Source organism: Dipodomys spectabilis, unplaced genomic scaffold, assembly GCF_019054845.1.
Source record: "Dipodomys spectabilis isolate Male_0828 unplaced genomic scaffold, ASM1905484v1 ptg000118l, whole genome shotgun sequence".
In the NCBI taxonomy this organism is placed as follows: domain Eukaryota; kingdom Metazoa; phylum Chordata; class Mammalia; order Rodentia; family Heteromyidae; genus Dipodomys; species Dipodomys spectabilis.
This window is the reverse complement of record NW_024870795.1, coordinates 5194631-5216969: the sequence shown is the minus strand read 5'-3', so window position 1 is coordinate 5216969 and position 22339 is coordinate 5194631. Positions and strand designations below refer to the sequence as shown.

At 45.8% G+C, this 22339-nt stretch overlaps 1 protein-coding gene across 3 annotated transcripts in view; it reads left to right on the top strand.

Moving 5' to 3' along the window:
• The window catches only part of Pafah2 (platelet activating factor acetylhydrolase 2), a 34129-nt gene extending 17674 nt beyond the window's left edge, over window positions 1-16455 (top strand). For 2 of the 3 annotated variants that reach the window (XM_042688711.1, XM_042688713.1), the window contains 5 exons: window positions 1250-1363; window positions 3940-4031; window positions 4360-4530; window positions 7970-8124; window positions 14766-16455. In XM_042688711.1, the coding sequence (XP_042544645.1) occupies window positions 1250-1363; window positions 3940-4031; window positions 4360-4530; window positions 7970-8124; window positions 14766-14860 (627 nt within the window). In that variant the 3' untranslated portion in view covers window positions 14861-16455. The remainder of the gene's footprint in view (window positions 1-1249; window positions 1364-3939; window positions 4032-4359; window positions 4531-7969; window positions 8125-14765) is intronic. The other variant, XM_042688712.1, reaches the window with a different exon arrangement.
• The last annotated feature ends 5884 nt before the right edge of the window (window positions 16456-22339 follow it).

The following is a 22339-nucleotide window of genomic DNA, read 5'->3' as shown; positions in this document are numbered from 1 at the left end:
AGAATCGAGAGGAATTCATAGTCTGAGGAGGGATGCCAAGGTGAAAGCTCTGACCAGCAACGCAGTGTTAGATTAGAATGGGGTGACCAGCAACGCAGTGTTAGATTAGAATGGGGTGACCAGCAACGCAGTGTTAGATTAGAATGGGGTGGTGCTCAGAAGAGTTAAGAGAACAGGGCATTGGTTGTTAGGCAGACAAAAATAACTGATGTGTGCTATAAGTAGACAAGCAGAACCCAGTGCTGAAGTGTTAATAAGAACACCCTAGCCAGGCGCCGGTGGCTCACGCCTGTAATCCTAGCTACTCAGGAGGCTGAGATCTGAGGATCGAGGTTCAGAGCCAGCCTGGGCAGGAAAGTCTGTGAGCCTCTTATCTCCAATAAACCACCAGAAAACCTGAAGTGGTGCTTTAGCTCAAGTGGTAGAGCGCTAGCCTTGGGCTGAAGAGCTGAGGGACAACACTCAGGCCCAGAGTTCAAGCCCTACGACCAGGAAAAAAATAAAAAAGAACACCCTTAAAATTTATTTTGTTTTCAGGGGCTGGGAAGGTGGCTCAGTGGTAGAGTGCTTGCCTTGCATGAATGAGGCCCTGGGTTCGATCCCCTAGCACCACATAAGCAAAAAGAAAAAAAGCGGAAGTGGAGCTGTGGCTCGAGTGGTAGAGCGCTAGCCTTGAGCTGAAGAGCTGAGGTACAGCACCCAAGCCCAGAGTTCAGGCCCCACGACCAGACCCCCCCAAAAAAAATTATTTTGTTTTCAAAATGCTATAGCAGCTGGGCATTGGTGGCTCACGCCTGTAATCATAGCTACTCAGGAAGCTGAGATCTGAGGATTGCAGTTCAAAGGCAGTCTGGGCAGGAAAGTCTGTGAGTCTCATATCTCCAATTAAGCGTCAGAAAACTGGAAGTGGACCTATGGTTCAAAGTGGTAGAGGGCTAGCCTTCAGTGAAAAAGCTCAGGAACAGCTCCCAAGCCCTGAGTTCAAGACCCACAACCGACCAAAAAAAAAAGCTGTAATGTACATTGTCTCACTTAGTCATTCTAACAGCCCTATAGGTAAGTAGGTGAAGTCTGAACGGAGCTAATTCCATCATGCCATTTGGTGGTATGTATGTGAGCTACAGGGCCCTGCAGTGCTTGCTGGGATGTGGTGGCAAATTCCTCCCACATCTGCCCCAGTCATGTGGATGGGCACTGTTCTCACTGGATAGCTGTGGAGTGCCTCAGCTCCTACTGGACTATGTTGCAGGTGCACCAGCGGGTGAGAGAGTGCATGCAGGTGCTGAGGATCCTGCAGGAAGTCACTGCTGGGAGGACTGTCCCCAATGTCTTGCCTGGTGGATTGGATCTGATGACCTTCAAGGTATGGCCCCAATTGGTATGTCACAGAGTTACATATTCATCAAAATTTTTCTGGTTATATATGCAATAAACATATGTTGGGTTGGGCACTGGTAGCTTATGCCTGTAATCCTAGCTACTTAGGAGCTTGAGATCTGATGATCCTGGTTCAAAGATAGCTGGGGCAGATAAATCTAAGAGATTATTATCTCTAATTAACCAGCAAAAAGCCAGAAGTGGAGCTGTGGCTCAAGTGGTACTGTTGATAAGCTATGGGGAAGTTGGTATCCTCCACTTGGGGAGGGCAGTTGCCCAACTTGGGGCAGTTTGGCAAGATCTGTCAACACTATTAATATTAATACCTGTTCTCTAGACCAACAATTTCCAGTTCTGGGAATTTTATCCCATAATACCTGCATATATACGGCATTGCCTGTGTATATTCACGCCAGTATTGTTTGTAATAGCAAATGATCAGCAGAAGCCTAAATGTTCACCAGTGAGAGAACTGGTTACTGCCAGCTGTCTATTTTATGATAGAATCAAACATAGCTGTAAGAAAGAAGTTCTTTCTGTGTTAGTATTGTTACATAAAACCATTGGTTACAGAAGCACCTGTGAGAAAAGAGGACAAGTGTACATTTGTGTTCACTCACCCATGCAGAAGCAGTCCTCTCAAGGACAACTAAAGAACATTTACCTTCGTGGGGGTAGGGAAAGGAAACTGAGTGAGAGACTTCTCTGTGTACTTCTGGTTTGGAGGTATATGAATATATTCACCTATTAAAAAGTAGCTATAAAGGCAGTCCATCCTGGATACTAGTCTGAAGGTATTGAGCAAAGGGAGAGAATATAGGTACAAAGCCCTGGGATAGAAGTAGAGAACAGTAAAGGTTCTACCAAGCAGAGGCTAGACTTCAAAGCCTAGAGAGAATTCCTGAGCCTTCTAGCAGGCAGCTGTGGTGATTTTTTATGTAACTATGCCCTGAAGGCACCTGGGACAACCAGAAATAGACACTAGCCAAGCAGTCAGAACACACAGATGCAGTTTGGTCTCTTGAGCTTTGGAGAAAAATCAGGACAGATAGCCAGAGAGGAAGTGTAAGCCTGAGTTATTTCTGCATAAGCAGTCCTTGCTCCAGAGAGAAACGGAGGCGCCACAGGAGTCTCCTCTGTTTCTCTTCTGCATGGGTCATGCAGCCTTCCGTAGTTCCAGCTCATGAGGCAAGGGCTGGAGAGGCTGGAGGGAGCTTACTCTCAGTGCAGTCTTAGACTGATGAGCCAGTAATCTGGCAACTCCTTTCCATTCACTTACTCATAGGTACTTGAATGTCCATCTTTGGCAGGTATTAGCACTAGGAGATGATAGAAGTACAAAGACGAAAACTATGGTTCTCAGAATTCCTGCTACAAAGGGCTGCTGATACCAAGGACTGTTTGTGTGTCTGCTCTCTAGTAGGCAAGAGGTTCTTTGTTGGGTTTTGTTTTATTTTGTGGTGTTACAGGTAGAATGCAGAACTTGGGCATGCTGGGAAAGTGATCTACCACTGTGCCATCTTCCTAGATGTTCTCTTTTGTTTTGTTTTTGTCAGTCATGGGGCTTGAACTCAGGGCCTGGGTGCTGTCCCTGAGCTTTTCTTCTCATGGCTAACACTACCACTTTGAGCCACAGCTCCATTTCTGGTTTTTACATGGGTACTTGGAGATAAGAGCCTCACGGACTTTCCTGACTGGGCTGGCCTTGAACTGCTATCCTCAGATTTCAGCCTCCTAAGTAGCTAGGATTTAGGCATGAGCCACCAGCACCTGGCCCAGGTGTTCTTTTTAATTTTTTTTTTTTTTTACTTATTTGTAAGCTTTAGCAAGGATTTACTTTATTTTATTTATTTATTTTTGTCAGTCCTTGAACTCAGGGTCTGAGCACTGTCTCTGAGCTTCTTTTGCTCAAGGCCAGCACTCTACCACTTGAGCCACAGCACCACTTCCGGCTATTTCTGTTTATTTGGTGTTGAGGAGTCAAACCCAGGGCTTCATGCATGCTAGCCAAACACTCTACCACTAAGCCATTCCCAGTCCCAAAGGATTTATTTTAGTGTGACATGAAAAAAGTAGAGAGAAATATTTCCTGCTCTCTACACAGGAAATGGATCTTACTACCTAGCCTGGGCTGGCCTCAAACCCATGATCCTTCTGCCTCATTCTGAGTACAGGGATCACACGCAGGTATCACTATGCTCAGATTAGAAGTTATTGTTGTTGTTGTTCTTGTTTTTAACTTTTTTGCCTTTCTTTCCTCCCTTCATTCCATTCCTTCTTCCTTCCCTTCCTTCTATCTTCCCTTTGAGATAGGGTTTGCTTGGTAGCCCAGGCTCGCCTCAAATTTGTGATCCTCCTGCCTCAGCCTCCTAACTTCTGGGATTATAGGCAGGCACTACCAAGCCCACCTCCAAAGTCTCTTAATAGTGTGGTTTGGGTGGGCTCACCCACTGTATCATGCCCTTGCCTCATTCCCTCACTATTTCTTCCTCTTGCTCCTGAGGAAATCCTTAAAAAAGCAATCCTGAGTGTCTAGCTTAGTAAATTCTCTGCTTTCCTCAGGGCGGCATTGACATGAGCCGTGTGGCTGTGATGGGACATTCATTTGGAGGGGCCACAGCTATTCTGGCCTTAGCCAAGGAGGCCCAGTTCCGGTGAGTTTCCCTCCAAGTGATGCTGTTGCCCATCATCCATCCTGCAAGTTTGTTATAAACACATCGTGTTCTCATCACTATTTGAGAGGCTGGGAATTAGGTTATTATTCCAAGAGAAGACAAATTAAAGGAGCTAGATACCAGATGCTAAATTCTAAATACTAGAATTTAGACTCAAAGCCTAAACTCCAGGAGTTTCACCTCTCGGGTCTGTCCAGCCATGTGAGACTTCCAGAGTCTTCAGCGCACTGAAAGGAAGAACTCCTCCCCTGTCCCAGAATTATTCATGACTAGACTCGGGAGCACTGTTCATGTCTGCCTCTTCCAGGTGTGCTGTGGCCTTGGATGCTTGGATGTTTCCTCTGGAACACGACTTTTACCCAAAGGCCCGGGGCCCTGTGTTCTTCATCAATGCTGAGAAATTCCAGACTGTGGAGAGTGTCAACTTGATGAAGAAGATATGCACTCAGCACGAACAGTCGAGGATCATAACTGTCCTGTGAGTAAGTCCCAACCAGCTCATAACCCCAGCGTCCTTTCCATTTCCCAGCAGCCATGGCTCCCTTCATTCCTTCCAGATTATCCAGAACCTTGCACCTGAACACTTCCTAAATTTCCAAAAATCTTAATTTCGTTGGGATTTTATATTTGTCTTTTTCACTCAGCTCTGTCTATAGTGATTTCTTCAGTAATTTATATGGTTGCATGATAGGATTAACCTAGGGCTTTCTATTTAAAAAAAAAAAAAAGTATTGTGAGATTGTGTGTTGGAGAAGTGGTGTGGTGCGGGTCTGGTTGGGTTCTAGAGATCTGAAAATTTTCTCTCTCTTTTTTTTGAAATGTATGGATATAGTAGATGTATAGATCTTTGACATTTATCAGATTTTCAGAACTTTCATGAATCTCTAAACTCATAAATATCAATATAAGATGACTTCTTCCCCAAATCACTTATTTTCACTTCATCTTCATCATTAGTGATATTGGTTGGATTTATTAATTGATTGATTTTAAGACAGTGACTATTGCTGGGTGCTGGTGGCTCATGCCTATATTCGTAGCTACTCAGGAGGCTGAGATCTGAGGACTGAGTTCAAAGCCAGCCCTGGCAGGAAAATCTGTGAGACTCTTATCTCCAATTAACCACCAAAAAACTGGAAGCGAAACTCTGTCTCAAAGTGGTAGAGAACAATCCTTGAGCAAAAGAGCTCAAGGTTTAAGCTCCACTATCAAGAACAACAACAACAAAAAGGCAGTGACTATTTAAGAAAACCCCTGTAAAAGTGGTAGTATAGAGCTGAAGGCAGAGCTGACTTGCTTTTGTCCTACACTAAAGCCTAGCACCACATATGGTATGTGTCCAGTATCCTACTCTCTATTCCAGGAAGACCACTGGTAGTCATGTGCTAGGGGCCTTTGAAATCACTCAGGTCATTGAGCTGCCCAAGCCAAGCTCCTGAATGCCAGAGCCCCAGAGACTATTGATAGATGGTAACTTTCCTGCTTGCCTATCTTCGTCCAGGTTTCCCCAGGACCAGCTGTTTCATGGCATCGGAGAGGATAGGGATATTCCTGGGATATTTCTCCAGGCCAGTCAGACATGGACAGTTATGGCCTGCAGAGAAGGGAGGGGAGACTAATTGGGACAGGGGCTATGGATATAGCATAGTGCCAGAGTGCTTGCTAGCATAAGCAAAGCTCTAGGTTCTATCCATAGTACCACAAGTAAATGAATAAATAAATCAGGGCAGGGAATTTGGCTTCATGGTAGAGTGCTTGCCTAGCATGCATGAAGTCCTGGGTTCAGTCCTTAGTACCACATAAACAGAAAAAGCTGGAAGTGGGGCTGCGGCTCGCTCAAGTGGTAGAATACTGGCCTTGAGCACAGAGAGGCTCAGGGACAGAGCCCAGGCCCTGAGTTCAAGCCCCAGGACCGGAATGAATGAAGAAGTAAGTAAATAAATAAATAAATAAATCAGTATCTGCATGATAGCAGGAAGATTTTTCTTCCTCCATTGAACTGAGTCATAAATTTAGTTATAAGTAATTTAGCTCAAAATGAACCTAGTGAAAATTCCACCTGCAAATTAAATGTATTTAAAGGACTGGGGTGTAGCTTAGTGGTACCTGAAGCTAGGTACACAGTACCTAGCATGAGTAAGGCACTAGATTTGGTCCCCAGACCAATAAATGAATGATTGAGTGTATTTAGAGCCTAAGGACTGAACTCAAAATCCTGTTCCTACATGCATTTGCCTTTTTTAAAAAATTATTATTTATATAAAATAAAAAAAAAATTATTATTTAAGTAAAAGCAACTAATTCCTTTTCCCCTATTAACTCTATGGTGAAGTTCTGACAAGAAGTTAATATATTTAATATGTTGTGAATGTTTGGAAGTGACCAGATAAACGCCATTGCATAATAGAGTATAATAAGCTGGGTATTGGTGGCTCAGCCTGTAATCCTAGCTACTTAGGAAGGAGGCTGAGACCTGGAGGAACACAGTTTGAAGTCAGCCCTGCCCTACCCCCACCCCCCCAAAAAAATTATAGACTCTGCTTCTAAAATAACCAGTAAGGGCTAGGAATGTGGCTTAGTGGTTGAGTGCTTGCCTAGCATTCATGAAGCTCTGGGTTCAATTCCTCAGTGCCACATAAACAGAAAAGGCTTGCAGTGGTGCTGGCTCAAGTGGTAGTGTACTAGCCTTGAACAAAAAAATGAAGCTTAGGTACAGTGCCCAGACCCTGAGTTCAAGCCTCAGGACTGGCAAAAATAAATAAAATAAAATAAAATAACCAGTAAAAGCTAGGCATTGGTGGCTCATGCTTATAATGTTAGCTATTCAGGGGCTGAGAACTGAGGATCACAGTTCAAGCCAGCCTGGGCTTTGAAAGTCTAAGAAACTCATCTCTGATTAATCACCAGAAAACTGGAAGTAGAGTTGTGTCTCAAAGTGGTAGAGCACTAGATGAGCAAAAAGAGGTCAAGGACAGTGCTCAGGCCTTGAGTTCAAGCCCCACAACTGATAAAAATAAAATAAGCCAAGTGTGGCTCCAATAGTAGGGTACCTGGCCATGTCAACAAGCTGAGCAAGCTCAACGCCCTGAGTTCAAACCCCAGAACTGTCACCTGCTCCCAACAGATTAAAACATAGGAATAGTAAGCACTGGGATCTACCTCCTGTCCTCAGCACTCTACCAAGTTCAGCCCTTTTCCTGCATTGTCTGGCTTATGGTTGTCTAGGGATTAGATCAGTTTTGAAATCAAGCATACCTAGGTTCAAATTATAGCTCTATGAGCCAGGCAACAGTGGCTCATGTCTGTAATCATGGCTAGTCAGGAAGCTAAGATCTGAGGATCACAATTCAAAGCCAGCAGGGGCAGGAAGTTTCGCAACTCTTATCTTCAATTAGCCATGAACAAGGCAGAAATAGAGCTGTAGCTCAAGTGATAGAACATTATAGCCTTGAGCAAAAAAGGCCCTGAGTTCAAGCCCTGTATCAAATACACAGACACACACACAGACACACACACACACAACTACAACTATATTCCCTATCACCAGTGTCTTTGGAGAGATCATTTCTTCAGATTCTATCTCTCTCTCCAGGGGGAATATGAATGGTTACTGGAGCTGATATTCTACTTAAGTTTTTGGGTTTTTGTTGTTGTTGTTGTTGTTGTTACAAACAGTGGAAGTTCACTAATTTATCGGGGGCGGGAGTGGGGGGGATAAAGGAAGCGTGCTTTTGAGAGCGCACCTGGACTGGGTACAGGAGCGCAGTTACAAGAGCCTTTCTTGTATGAAGTTTCTTGATGAAGTTTCTGGGGAAATTACTGTAATAATGTGTGGAAAGTATCTGGCACATAGTAGGTACTTGACACTGGGATGCTTACCCTCCAGATTCCTACCAGTTGTTTTTCTTTTCCTCTAGTGGTTCCATTCATCGGAGTCAGACTGACTTTGTTTTTGTGACTGGAAAGTTGTTTGGTAAATTCTTCTCCTCTCACACCCGTGGGAGCTTGGACCCCTATGAAGGTCAGGAGGTTATGGTGCGGGCCATGCTGGCCTTCCTGCAGAAGCACCTTGGTAAGCTGAGAACCGGGGCCAGTGGGCAGATGTGGGGACTCTACTTTCTCCATAGCATGGTGTGGTCTGTCCTGACATGTTTATAGCAAGGAAAACCGAATGAAGGACCGTTAAATAGAAGCATAGAAAAAACACTTGCCTGCAAACTTTAGAGATCCTAACTCTAACTCTTACTAGGTGAATGCCCTTGCCTTCTCATTTGACCTCTCCGAGCCTTGGTTTCCTCACTAGAAATTGAGCGTTCACCTCTGAGCTCCACTGCCTCTGTCCTGACCCACACTTACCATCACTCACCTCATCAGCCTGTCGGGGAAGTTATGATAATTGAGCTAAGTGTACAAGTATACTTTTAAGAAACCATGCATGAACTGGGTACCAATGGCTCATACCTGTACTCCTAGCTACTAAGGAGGCTGAGATTTAAGGGTCACCGTTCAAAGCTCGTCCAGGCAAGAAAGTCTATAAGACTCTTATCTCAAGTAAACCACCAAAAAGCTGGGAGTAGAGTTGTGGTTCAAGTGGTAGAAGGCTAGCCTTGAGTGAAGAAGCTAAGGGACAGAAGCCAGGCCCTCATTTCAAGCCCCAGTACTGGCAGGAAGAAAAGGGGAGGGGAAGGGAGGGGAGGGGAGCTGAGGACAAGATATTATGGTGTAAGACCATCCTAGACATAAACTTGAGACACTATCTTGTTCAATAGCTGGACAACATAATCAGGCAGATCACAGTTCAGATCTCCTTGGGAGGGGAGGGGAGGGAGACCAGACCATGCATGGAGTGTGGCTCAAGTGGTAGAACATCTACCTAGCCAGTACAAGGCCCTGAGTTCAGACCCCAGTACCACCAAACAAACTAAAAAAAGAAAAAACTGATCATGCAAAAATGTCACAAACCATTCAGCAGCTAACCAGCAAGAGTTTTGGAGCCTTACCCAGAGGAGGTACCCCTGCCTGTCTTCCTAATAATCAATAATCAAGCCAGCTTCTCCAGGGGGAATATGAATGGTTACTGGAGCTGATATTCTACTTAAGTTTTTGGGTTTTTGTTGTTGTTGTTGTTGTTACAAACAGTGGAAGTTCACTAATTTATCGGGGGCAGGAGTGGGGGGGATAAAGGAAGCGTGCTTTTGAGAGCGCACCTGGACTGGGTACAGGAGCGCAGTTACAAGAGCCAAGGCCACTTGTTGCAAGTCTGTCTCACGGCTTGTCTTTGGCTCTTCCTCTCTCGACACCCATGGTGCCTGCCTGTTTCCTGCACCGTTCCCCATGTTCTGTGTCCTAGACTTTTTTCTTTATTTCTGCTGTTTGGTGTTTTTTTTTTTTTTTTCTCTAATTATGTCTGTTCATTCCATTTCTGCTTCCTTGTAACTTTGCTTGATTTGAACCACTGGTACCTTCTCTCTACCTGACGTTTTTTACACCTTTCCTCTAAAGCTCGCACAGCCCATAGCCATATATAGCTGTATCTATAGATACATGTATAGAGATAGATACATTTTTTCCCTTGACTTGTTCCTTAGAGAGATACATGATTGTCATAGCACATCTTTTCCTGTCAAACACATTGTTGGCCCCTGTGCAGCCTAGGTTCGGAGCTCCCTTGATCAGCTGTCCTGTTTGATGTAGTCAGAATGGAGTGTGTGAGATAAGCCCCTGCAGGGCTGGGCATAGCACGCTCACATCAGGAAGGGGCCTGGCTTGCCTGGACTGTTCTACCGAGTCTAACCTGACAGCAAGGTCTGATACTTTGCTACGCCCTGCACACCCCCAGCCTCCCACCTCAAATGGCACCCAGCAGTTTTTTAGATATTTAGTCACCTCTGATGGCCTGTGTTCATGAAGCTAAATGCCAGTACCTAAAGCTGTTTCCTATTCCATTCCCCATGCTGCCATTTCTTACTCCTTTCCTGTAGGCTCCTATTTATCAGTTTCTCCTTAAAGAGCGATACCCTGACTTGGAGTGCTAGATATGGTCTGACCAGTGCCTGGCATAGAAGGCTGCTCACCTCTGTGCTCTGCACACTGACTCCTATCCAATCGGCTGGCCTAGGTGTGTTCACAATTAATACACACGTGCCATACATTTGGTTTGAATTGAATTTGCTTTTAAAATATATCTGCCCTATTATGAATGTGCTGATACTTAGAATCAAATTTGCATTCTTACATTTAGTCCTATTCATTTCATTTTGTGCATCGTCTTCCAGTATTTAGAGGCTTAGGTTAATAGAGCATCCTTCTTCTCACCTGGCAAGGAGGATAATGGGTCCACCTCATAAGACTTGAATGATTGATTCCTGGCTGCCTGATCCTGATCAGCCTTTCTTTTTTTCCTCCTAGGCTCCATGCTTCTATAAGGGTTTCAAGTGAAAGATGAGGCTGGGCACAGATGGCGCACACCTGTAATCCTAGCTACACAGGAAGCTGAGATCACAGTTAATCACAGAAAGAGCCGAAAGTGGAGCTGTGGCTCAAGGGGTAGAATACTAGCTTTGAACAAAAGAGCTCAGCAACAGCGCTCAGGCCCCTGAGTTCAAGCCTCAAGACTGACAAAAGAAAAAAGAAAAACAAAAGGAAAGCTCAGGGGCTGCTCTTAGGCCATGACTGACAAAAATTAATTAATTAATTAAAATAGAGTAAAATGAAAGATGAGAAGGGAAGCCAGGCACGATGAAGCAGGTCTGTAGTCCTAGCTACTCATAGGTGATTATCAGGGCTGCAATCAAGGCAGTCTGGGCAAAAAGTTAGCAAGATCCCATCTCAACAAAATAAGCTGGGTATGAAGGTATGTATAGGTGGGAGGATTGAAAGATCTGAGGCCAGGCCTACACAAATGTGAAACCTTATTTGAAAAAAGAAATAACCTAAAGCATAAAGTGCTGGGGGCCTGGCTCAAGTAGTAGAATACTTGCTTAGCAAGTGGGAAGCCCTGAGTTCTACAACCTCAGTAATGCCAAAATAAGAGAAGGGAGGGAAGGAGGGAGGGAGGAAGGAAGGAAGGAAGGAAGAAGGGAAGGAAGGAGGGAGGGAGGAAGGAAGGAAGGAGGGAGGGAGGGAAGAGGAGGAGAAAGATTGGACCTGAGATACTCATTGTGACAGATAAGCAGAAGGACTGTTAGAACGCAGAAGAGATTAGATTGTAGGAAGATTGCCAGAGACTTATTTATACTAGATAATTTATGCTGGCAGTATTTTTCTACTTCGTACTTTAGCTGTATTATCACATGTAATTCTGAAGCCAGCCCTTTTTAGAATGCATTTTTATTTATTAACTCCATTGTACAGATGAAGATACTGAAAGATTAAAGTTATTTGAGCTGGGCAAGAATGACTGGCACCTGTAATACTAGCTACTTAGGAGGTGGAGCTCATGAGGATTACAATTCAAAGCCAGTCCAGACATAAACATATAAATCTCATCCAGTCAACAGCTGTATATGGTGGAATCCACCTGTCACCCCCACTGGACACAGTATATTGTCGTGTGAGGCCAGCCAAGGCATAAACTTGACACCTTATCTCTTTCAATAGCTGACACTACATAGGAAACATAAACAGGCCGATCACAGTCCAGATCACCTTAGGTATGCATGTGAGACCCTATTTTTATAAAAAACAAAGGCAATGCCGGGTGCCGGTGGCTCACTCCTGTATAACCCTAGCTACTCAGGATGGGATCTGAGGACTGCAGTTTGAAGCTAGCCTGGGCAGGAAAGTCCACGAGACTATTCTTTCCAATTAACCACCAGAAAACTGGAAACAGTGCCATGGCTCAAAGTAGTAGAGTGCTAGCCTTGAGCAAAAAGCTCAGAAATAGCACCCAGGCCCTGAATTCAAGCCCCATTACTGACAAAAAGCAAAAAGGCCAAGGCCTGGGGCATGGCTCAGTTTCAGAATGCAAGACCCCTGAGTTCACACCCAGAGAGAGGGAGAGGGAGAAGGAGAAGGAGAGGGAGGGAAGGAGGGAGGGAGGAAAGAAGGAAGGAAGGAAAGAAGGGAGGGAGGGAGGGAAAAGGAAGGAAGGGAGGGAGGAAGGAAGGGAGGGAAGGAGGGAGGAGAGGGAAGAACAAAAGAAAAAAAAGAAAGGAAGATTGAGTAATTTGTTAAGGTTTGTATGTTTAGTCTTTCTTTTTTTCTTCTTTTCTTTTTTTTTGTTACCTGTCCTAGAGCTTGAACTCAGGGACTAGGTGCTGTCCCTAAGCTTTTGTGCTCAAGGCTAGTGCTCTACCACTTGAGCCATAGCTCCACTTCTGGGTTTTTTTGGTTTTTTTTGGAGATAAGAGTCTCATGGTCGTTCCTGTCTGAGCTTGCTTTGAACCATAATCCTCAGATCTCAACTTCCTGAGTAGTTAGGATTGCAGGTATAATCCACTAATGCCTAGCTGTTTAGGTAGTTTTTAAGTGGCAAAGCCAAAATGCCACCTAAGCTGTCTGGTTCCAAAGAACCCACACACTTCCTTGTCGCACTGCACTGTTGGTGACTCTGATGACAATAGAGGAGCAAGCTCATGAGCGTGGCGAACACAGTCTAGAAAGCCCCAGAGCTCAGGCACCTAACTGCTGGGAGGGGAAGAATGGCAGCAAGGGGGCTCCCTGGACAAAGCGATGCTTGCCTTTGGTCTTGACAGGTGAAGAGAGCTCACAAGTAGAGAAAGACAGAAGCACAAAGGCCTGGGCACGGCTGGTGCCGGGAAACTGTGCAGTGACTCTGGAGCTTGGGACAGTGAGTTGTTGACAGATAAAGGTGGAGACGTGAACAAAAGCCCAGGTATTGGCTAAAGTTAGTTTGAATTTAATCCTACAGGCCATGAGGAGCCTGTGGCACCTTCTAAGCAGGAACGTGTAGTGATTAGACTTGTGCTGACCACGTGGTTATATGCAGAGGGTGGGCGAATGGGCGGCTTGACAGGAAGAGAGCTCGTAAGACAGATAGATATGGCAAAGTCAGAAAAAAGGCTCTGGGCCTGGACTGCTTCACATTCCAAAGAGGAAAGTGAGTGTGTGTGTGTGTGTGTGTGTGTGTGTGTGTGTGTGTGTGTGTGTGTGTGTGTGTGTGTGTGTGTGTCACAGTGAGTAGTCACATGGGAAACTAAAATGGCCTCTGGATGGCTCATCGGCACCTCCTACTCCTAAAAAATACCTGAGAGACAGAAGACTAAAACAGGCTTTGCTAGGGGGAGGGCGGGGGAGTGGAGAGGGTGAATGAGAGTGGATGTGCACCAGGTAGTTGATATGCATTGTGTGAAAGTAGAACAATGAAACCTGTTGCAGTTTTAACAAGGAGGAGGTAGGGATAGGGTTAATGATGAGGGGAGGGAGGTTGGGGTACATGATAAGCGTGAGGTAAGCATGGAAGCCCCTTTGTATCGCTCATGTATGCTAAAACAGAAACAAAAATTTTCTCGAGAGCCCGGGAGGATGCGCCTTCCAGTAAGATGGCTGCTTCCTTCCCATTACCTATACACAGGACCATCTCCACCCTCGGCCTTCCTCTTCCTCCTGAGGTCTCCAGTACCTTTTCCCTCTGCCTGCAGAATAACTGCCTCACACTTGGCTGAAAATAGAAGCCCCGGCACCTCCTCCACCCCCATTCCACACCTGCCATCTTGCAGAGGGGGCTCGGCAGACCAGCTTCCCTGGTTCCCAGAGCCCCCTTCGGTGCCCTGCCAAGGCTGCGCTCCATTCACATCTTCACAACTACACATTTTCCCTCTCTGCTGCTTCATTTCATGGCAACATTTCTCTTACCTTAAAAACAACAACAAAAACCTCTTGAGGCTGGGTGTGCAGCCCACTGGTAGGGTACTTTCCTAGCATGCATGAGGTCCTGGGTTCCATCCCTAGCACAAGGAAAAGGAAAAGAAGGGAGGGAGAGAGGGGGGGAGGGAGGGCTGGGAATGTGGATTAGTGGTAGAGTGCTTGTCTGACATGCATGAAGCCCTGGGTTTGATTCCTCAGTAACATATAAACAGAAAAAGCCAGAGGTGGCGCTGTGGCTCAAGTGGTAAAGTGCTAACCTTGAGGAAAAGAAGCTCAGGGACAATCCCTGAGCTTTTTTGTATAAGTCTAGCACTCTACCACTTGAGCCCCAACTCCACTTCCACCTTTTTGGTGGTTAATTGGAGGTAAGAGTGTCATGGACTTCCTGCCTGGGCTGGCTTTGAACTTCAACCTTCAGATCTCAGCCTCCTAAGTAGCTAAAGATTACAGGTATGAGCCACCAGTGCCCAGCTCTTAATCACCCTTTTTATTTTTTACTTATTTATTTATTTATTGCTAGTCCTGGGGCTTGAACTCAGGGCCTGGGCAATGTTCCTGAGCTTCTTTTCCTCAAGGCTAACACTCTACCACTTGAACCACAGCGCCACATCCAACTTTTTCTGTGTATGTGGTACAGAGGAATTGAACCCAGGGTTTCATGCATGTTAGGCAAGCACTCTACCAGTAAGCTACATTCCCAGCCCTTACTGAGTCATTTCTATAGGCCCTGAATAAATAGTAAAGATTTTCACTACTGCTCTCACCATCCCAGCCTAGAACCAGCTCTTTTGGTATCCTAGGTGCTCTTCTCTCGGATTATCTGCTGGACCTGTGATAGTTGCGCTTGGACCTAACCTTACAATGACTTTGTTTTTTCCCTGTCAGATCTGAAAGAGGACTATGATCAATGGAACAACCTCATTGAAGGCATTGGACCATCGCTCACTCCAGGGGCCCCACACTACCTTTCTAATCTATAGGCACAATTGGCCTTTTCTCGAGCTGAGTTTTCCATTTAGGGGCTGCCAAGGGGCACCCCATAACCTATCAGAAAGTGGTCAACCTGATTGAGAGAATGTATCACACTGCTGATTGGATAACTAGATACTTTGATTTGGGGTTTGTTGATCTTAAAATCACATTGGGACATAGATCACTGACTGATTGACAAACTGACTCTCTGGGGCCTGCGCCCCAATGGTGTGGGAACTAAGCAGGGGATGGGGCTGGGGGCGGCCCAGGCCACAAGCTGAACCCTGTGAAGCCAGGATATAAAGACAGACCAGAAAGCCTGCTGTCTCACTTGGACCAATGTTGCCTCTGGGGTACAAGTAGAGGGGTCTTCAGCCCTGCCTGGCACTCTCTCCCTGCTCCTCAACCTTGCCCTTCCCAGGGGGCACTGGTGCTTAATTAGCACTTTAAGTAACTTTCTACACTAGGGACTATCATCCATTGCCTGAAACACAGAATTGGTACTCAAATCAGTGCTGTCGGAGGACAGAAAGTATTATTCCCATAACCCAGAGAGATATGCTAAAGTACACAACAGTTCTTCAGAAGCTCTAGGTGTCTTTGGGGTTTGCCAGAAATTAATCTTGTGAGGAAAAAAAAAAAATGAGTAGGTTAAGATGGGAGGTAGCGAAACTACCAAGTAACCATTAGCACAACCAGCCCTTGCCACCAGAGGGCGCTATGCTGGTCGTCTCAAATTCAGAAGACTACCAGACCACACCTAGGGAGGGCTGGGATCAGCTTGGTCTTGCCTCTTACCTCAAATGTGGTGAACTAACAACGTGCTCAGAATCAAGGTGCTTTAGTCGGCTGTTTTTTTGTTTTTGTGTTTTGCTCTGAGACACCTCAAATTTTAAGTCCACATACAGATCCAATTTTTATTCTGTTCCATTTATAATTTGAAAACTATTGATACTCATCTTTGCCTGATGGCATGTTGAAAGAATCTATTTAATCTGCATTGCAGCAAGACAGGGGACCATCTGGAAGTGTTGTTTTTTTCCCTTCTGCATTTCTTTGTTCACTAACCACGTGGGCCTTTGTGGAAAAACCTTTATAAGGAAAGGAAGTCTTAGAAATCTAGTTCCAAGCCATATAGGAAAGCCAGCCTGAAAAGCTCCATCTCCTTTACTCAGCTTCTTGACTATCATCTCAGAACCCAGGAGGCTGAGGCACAAGTTCAAGGTCATTCTGGTTTACATAGCAAGACCATGACAAAAAAAAAAAAAAAAAAGATTTCTCATCTCAGTCTAACGAGAGGAGCCCAGAGGAGACAAATGCTAGAGGGAATACATCTACAATCTACCCAGTAGTACAAGGTCAGGGCTGCTAAAGGGCCTGTAAATCTCTGTGTGACGTAGGATCTAAAGGATTTCCTTGATGCCCTGGGCTCTGGAATTAGACACCTTAGTTTGACTGCTAACTAGGTAAATCTGAGCAAATTATGTTCTCTTTCCAATCTCAGTTCCTGTATTTCTAAAAATATGAATTGTTATGAGGATTGTGAGAAGATTTGTAACCCATGAGTTATTAAAATGTGTTTCCTGCTTTGCAGAAATATGAAGGTTTTCTGGTTGTAGATGTTATTTTCTAGATTAATGGCTTATGGATAGGGAAAGTGACCAAATGATTTCTTTCCTTCAAGATTCCATGAAGCCAGGCTTCAGTGGCTCACACCTGTAATCCTAGTTATTCAGGAGGCTGAGACTTGGGGAATCACAGTTTAAAGCCAGTTTGGGCAGAAAAATCTCTTGAGACTCCATCTCTAATTAACTAGCAAAATGCCAGATTGGAGGTGTGGCTCGAGTGATAGCACTGTACCACTTGAGCCACAACTCCACTTCCAGCTTTTTGGTGGTTAATTGGAGATAAGAGTGTCATAGGCCGGGTGCTGGTGGCTCACTCACACATGTAATCCTAGCTACTAAGGAGAATGAGATCTGAGGATCATGGTTCAAAGCCAGCCTAAGCAGAAAAGTCCGTGAGACTCTTAGCTCCAATAAACCACCAGAAAACTGGAACTGGCACTGTGGCTCAAGTGGTAGAGTGCTTACTTTGAGTTGAGGGACAGCGCCCAGGCCCATAGTTCAAGCCCCACAACCAAAAAAAAAAAAAAAAGTCTCATAGGTTTTCCTGTCTGGGCTGGCTTGAACTAGCATCCTCAGATCTCGCTTCCTGAGTAGCTAGGATTACAGGTGTGAGCCACCAGGGCCCAGCTTGCTCCTGGTTTTTCCTCAGTTGTTTTCTCATTTGTTCTTTCTCCTCCAGCAAAACATGATGTCCAGAATTAAGGTTTTTGTTTTTATTTTTTGGGGGGTTTTTTTTGGGTCCGGTCGTGGGGCCTGAACTCTGGGCCTGGGCGCTGTCCCTCAGCTCTTCAGCTCAAGGCGAGCGCTCTACCACTTGAGCCACAGCGCCACTTCTGGCTTTTTTCTTATGTGGTGCTGAAGAATCGAACCCAGGGCCTTGAACATGCAAGGCGAGCACTCTACCACTGAGCCACCTTCCCAGCCCTCCATGAGACTCTTATCTCCACTTAGCCACCAGAAAACTGAAAATGGTGCTGTGACTCAAAGTAACAGAGCTCTAGCCTTGAGCAAAAGAACTCAGGGACAGCACCCAGGCCCTGAGTTCAAACCCCACAAACAACAACAACTAAAAAGTCAGGTGCATCCTAACTCCAAGTCTTGGCTTTTTGGGAGCCTTTACCTGCTCCCCTTTTTACTGAGTGCCACTTGCCTCTAAGCCCACCAAGTGACAGAGGACAGGAGAGGCCATACTCTGTACTTGGACTCATTGTCACAGCCAGATGCAGTGGCCAAGAGCCCCTGGCCGTAGCCGCATGGCGAAAGGACCATGGTGATGGCAATAATAAGCCTAACAGCCAACAATTCCTGGGCCCGTACTGTGAGTGTCAGGAACGACTCAGCATTCTGCATGAATTACCTCTTTCTGTTCACGGAAACCTCACCAAGTCAGGTGGCATTAGCTTCAGTGGATGGCTGAGAGCGCAGAAGCCTAGACCAGTGATCTCATAACTTCTCAAGAATTTGGCAAAGCTAGGGTTTAGGTATCCGTATCCGGGCTCTTGACCATGAGGCATAGTTTAACTATATATATGTACATTCTAAAAACATTACAGACCCAGGACTGGGGCTCAGTCATGAGCTCTTGCCTAGAACATTCAGGGCCAGCACCAGTTGGGCACTGGTGGCTCATGCCTGTAATCCTAGCTAGTCAGGAGGCTGAGATCTGAGGATCATGATTCAAAGCCAATGTGGGCAGGAGACTCCATGAGACTTATCTCCAATAAACCACCAGAAAACCGGAAGTGGCGCTGTGGCTCAAGTGGTAGAGCACATGCCTTGAGTTGAATCGCTGAGGGACAGCACCCAGGCCCAGAGCTCAAGCCCCATAACTGACCCCAAAAAATGGCCAGCACTCACAAAATATAAAGAAGTACAGAGAAGGAAGTTCCGTATAGGTTATATGCAAATACTATGCCCCTTGAAAGGGGTTCTGAAACCAATTGTCCCCAGCATGTGAATAAACTAAAAGAATGTTATCTGATTATGTAATTTGGGACCTCAATTTTTTATTTTTTTATTTCTATGTTTTTTGGTCAGTGGCAGGGTTTGAACTCTGGGCCTGGGCGCTGTCCCTGAGCTCTTCAGCTCAAGGCTAGCGCTCTACCACTTTGAGCCACAACACCACTTTCAGTTTTCTGGTGATTTATTGGAGATCAGTCTCACAGACTTTGCTGCCTTGTCTGGCTTTGAACTGCAATCCTCAGATCTCAGCCTCCTGAGTAGCTAAGATTACAGACATGAGCCACAGGCGCCCAGCTTGGACCTCAATATTTTACAATAGTTACTTTACTGGTGCAGGAGTGGTGATTGAACCCAGTCTCCTGCTTGCCAATCAGGCATGCTACCACCTGAGCCCATCTCCAGCCCCCTTTTCTCTCAGTTCTTTTTTTTTTTTTTTCCGTTAATTAACATATCAGTTGCACGGGGTTGGGGTAGGGGGTTATTGTGACAATCCTGTACACACAGTGTATCCTGATCAACCTCACCCCTCTATTACTGTTACCCCCGCTTCTCCTTTGAATAATTCCATTGTTCTGTTTTTATACATGCAAATAACTTACTTCTACCATAGTCATACTAATTAACGCTCTTCATTAGTCCTCCCCCTCCCATGGATCCCACCTTCCTAACAGGCTGTTTTACTTTCCTGTCATTCAGAATTTTGTGTGTGATAACCTGCATGCTTCATTTTTTGTCAGCTGTGGGGATTGAACTCTGGGCACGTGGGCACTGTCCCTTGAGCCACGGTGCCACTTTTGATTTTCTGGTGGTTTATTGGAGATAAGAGTCTAACAGACTTTCCTGACCAGGCTGACTTTGAACCATGATCCTCAGATCTCAGCCTCCTGAGTAGCTAGGATTACAGGCGTAAGCCACCAGTACCTGGCTATCTGCATACTTATTTTCACACTTGTCTTACCTGTCCATGTATGAGCATTATAATTCATGACTGAATGACTTAGTACATCCAACAATTTCTGTTGGACTTTGGTGGAATCTCAGCACTATTAAGAAATAGTTTCAGAGGCTGGGAAGGTGGCTCAGTTGTAGAGTGCTTGCCTTGCATGCATGAGGCCCTGGGTTCAACTCCTCAGCACCACATAAGCAGAAAAAGCCAGAAGTGACGCTGTGGCTCAAGTGGTAGAGCACTAGCCTTGAGCTGAAGAAAGAGAGAAAGAAAGAAAGAAAGAAAAAGTTTCAAAGCTGGGCGCCAGTGCCTCCTGCCTGTAATCCTGGAGGCCGAGATATGAAGATAGTTCAAAGCCAGCCGAGGCAGGAAAGTCCATGAGCTTCTTAGCTCCAATTAACCATTAAAAACTGGAAGTGGCACTGTGGCTCAAATGGTAGAGCACTCTTGAGCTGAAGAGATGAGAAACAGCATCCAGGCCCAGAGTTCAAGCTCCAGGGCCAAAAACAAAACAACAACAAAGAAATAGATTCCAGGAGTATAATACATGACTGAATGACTTAGTATGTCCAGCAATTTCTGTATGACCCATATTGGATTTTGGTGGTATCTCAACACTACCAAGCCGGGTGCTGGTGGCTCATGCCTATAATCCTAGCTACTTAGGAGGCTGAGATGTGAGTATAACAGTTCAAAGCCACCCTGGGCAGCAAAGTCCATGAGACTCTTATCTCCAATTAACCACCAGAAAACTGGAAGTAGTCCTGTGGCTCAAAGTGGTAGAGTGCTAGCCTTGAGCAGAAAGAGCTTAGGGACAGCACCCAGGCCCTGAGTTTAAGCCCCATGACTGGGGAGGGGGGGTGGGGGGAGCAGTTCCAAGCCAGGTACCAATGGCTCTTGCCTGTAATTCCAGCTACTCAGGAGGTGGAGATCTGAGGATTGAGGTTTAAAGTCAGTCAAGGCAGCAAAGTCCATTAGACTCTTTAACCCCAAAAAAGCCAAAAATGGAGCTGTAGCTCAAGTGATAGGGTCTAAAACAGCACCCAGGCCCTGAATTCAAGTCCTAGTACCAACACACACACACACACAAAATTTGGGCTACCTGCATGTCCCCAATAGAACAGTGCCTACCAAGCAAGAAAAAGACCCTGTATTCAAACCCAGTACTGCCAAAAGAAAAAAAAAAAAAGTCCATATCTTTGTTGTAGCCCTGCAGGCTCTCTGGACCACCGGCAGGAGTCTACTCACTCCTATTCTGCTCTTTAAATTTCACACCTAATAGGGCTGGGAAGGTGGCTTAGTGGTAGAGTGCTTGCTTGCCTTGCATACATGAGGCCCTGGGTTCGATTCCTCAGCACCACATAAGCAGAAGAGGCCAGAAGTGGTGCTGTGGTTCAAGTGGTAGAGCACTAGCCTTGAGCTGAAGAGCTGAGGGACAGCACCCAGGCCCAGAGTTCAGGCCCCACAACTGACCCCCCCAAAAAATTTTTTTCACACCTAATATCCAGACATGCATCTATGTACCTGATGCAAATTGTGGGTTCTGAAATGTCAAGTGGGAAGCAAGGACAGAATCTGCAGAAGTTGGCCAAAGGGAGGACCTGGGAGAGGAGTCTGATATTAGAGGCTGGTTGCCACCATTTTTGTCTGCTGCCTTTGAGGATGGAGCACCTTCTGTCCTCAGGAGGAAGCCCCCGCGTACACCTGACTGTGCTGGCCTACGAGCAGCATCTGGGCACCCCCTCAACTGCCATAATCCTATTGCTTACCGAGCCAGCACCCAGGCCCACAATGCCGGCCCCACAACCGACAAGAAAAGAAAAGAAAAATGCCTCATTCTTGTAAAATTTCATCTCACTGTCGCATTGTCTGACCTCACCTCTCCTCTCTGGGCTGCTGTTTCTTACTGAACACTGTTCTGCCACAGTCCCAATCCCCAGACATTTTCACCCTTTCTCGTGCCGCTTTGCCTGCTTTCACAAACTCCTTTTGGTGTATTTGACACTGCTAGCACTTAAGGCCCATTTCTAACCCATCTGTTCAAGGAAAGCACTTCGAGGATCTTCAATTAATATTTGATCCCTTGGCCTCCTGCTCCTCCAGTGAACCAGTCTGTGCCATATTGAACACTGCACTTGATTATATTTCTCCAGGAGCAGGGCCCATCTGTTGGACAGGAAAGAGCTTCCCTGTTGACTGACCTGGGGGAACAGGGACCCCTGCCCCTGCCCCTCCCCCCCGCAGCTCCGTGTTTCCTCTGTCAGACTCGGATCCAGCTGGTGTTGGCCCGGCCTTCTGATGTCTCCAGCTGCCCATGCTTCCTTATCTTGGTTTCCCCACATGCCAGCTGTGGGACCAGAGCAGAGCCGGCACCAGTTCAGCCAAGGGCAGCTTGGAGCAAACTTCTAGAAATACATGGAAAAGCAGCATTTGGGGATTGAGAAGGAGGGCAGAATGAGCACAAATCACACCAATGTTGAAAATGAGGGAAAGCAGTGTGCCAGCTTATTTTCCCCATCTTGCTTTCATCTAAAAAAAGAAGCTGCTCAGAAATACAGCCCTCCTCGGGCTGCTAAGCCAGATGGCCCCTCCATGCGTAACCTGCCAAGTGTGTATATATAATTATCCATCTTCACGGAATCACACCCAAGACTGAATTCAGTCACTGACACTTTTTGTGCTGTTTGATCTGGAGCCAGTGTACCCTCCTGAGCTTTTGTTTCTTTCTCTATAAAATGGAGTCACTGATGCCTTGCCTTGCCCATTTCAGGGTGTTTGTGGAGGGACTAAATGGGTCAGATGTAATATGTAGCAGCATTTTGTAATCTGCAAAGTACAAGACAAATACATGTTGCTGGGGCTTGTGTGTGTGTGTGTGAGAGAGAGAGAGAGAGAGTGTGTGTTTCCTGGGGCTTGAAATCAGTGCTGGGCACTTCCCCTGAGCTTTTTTG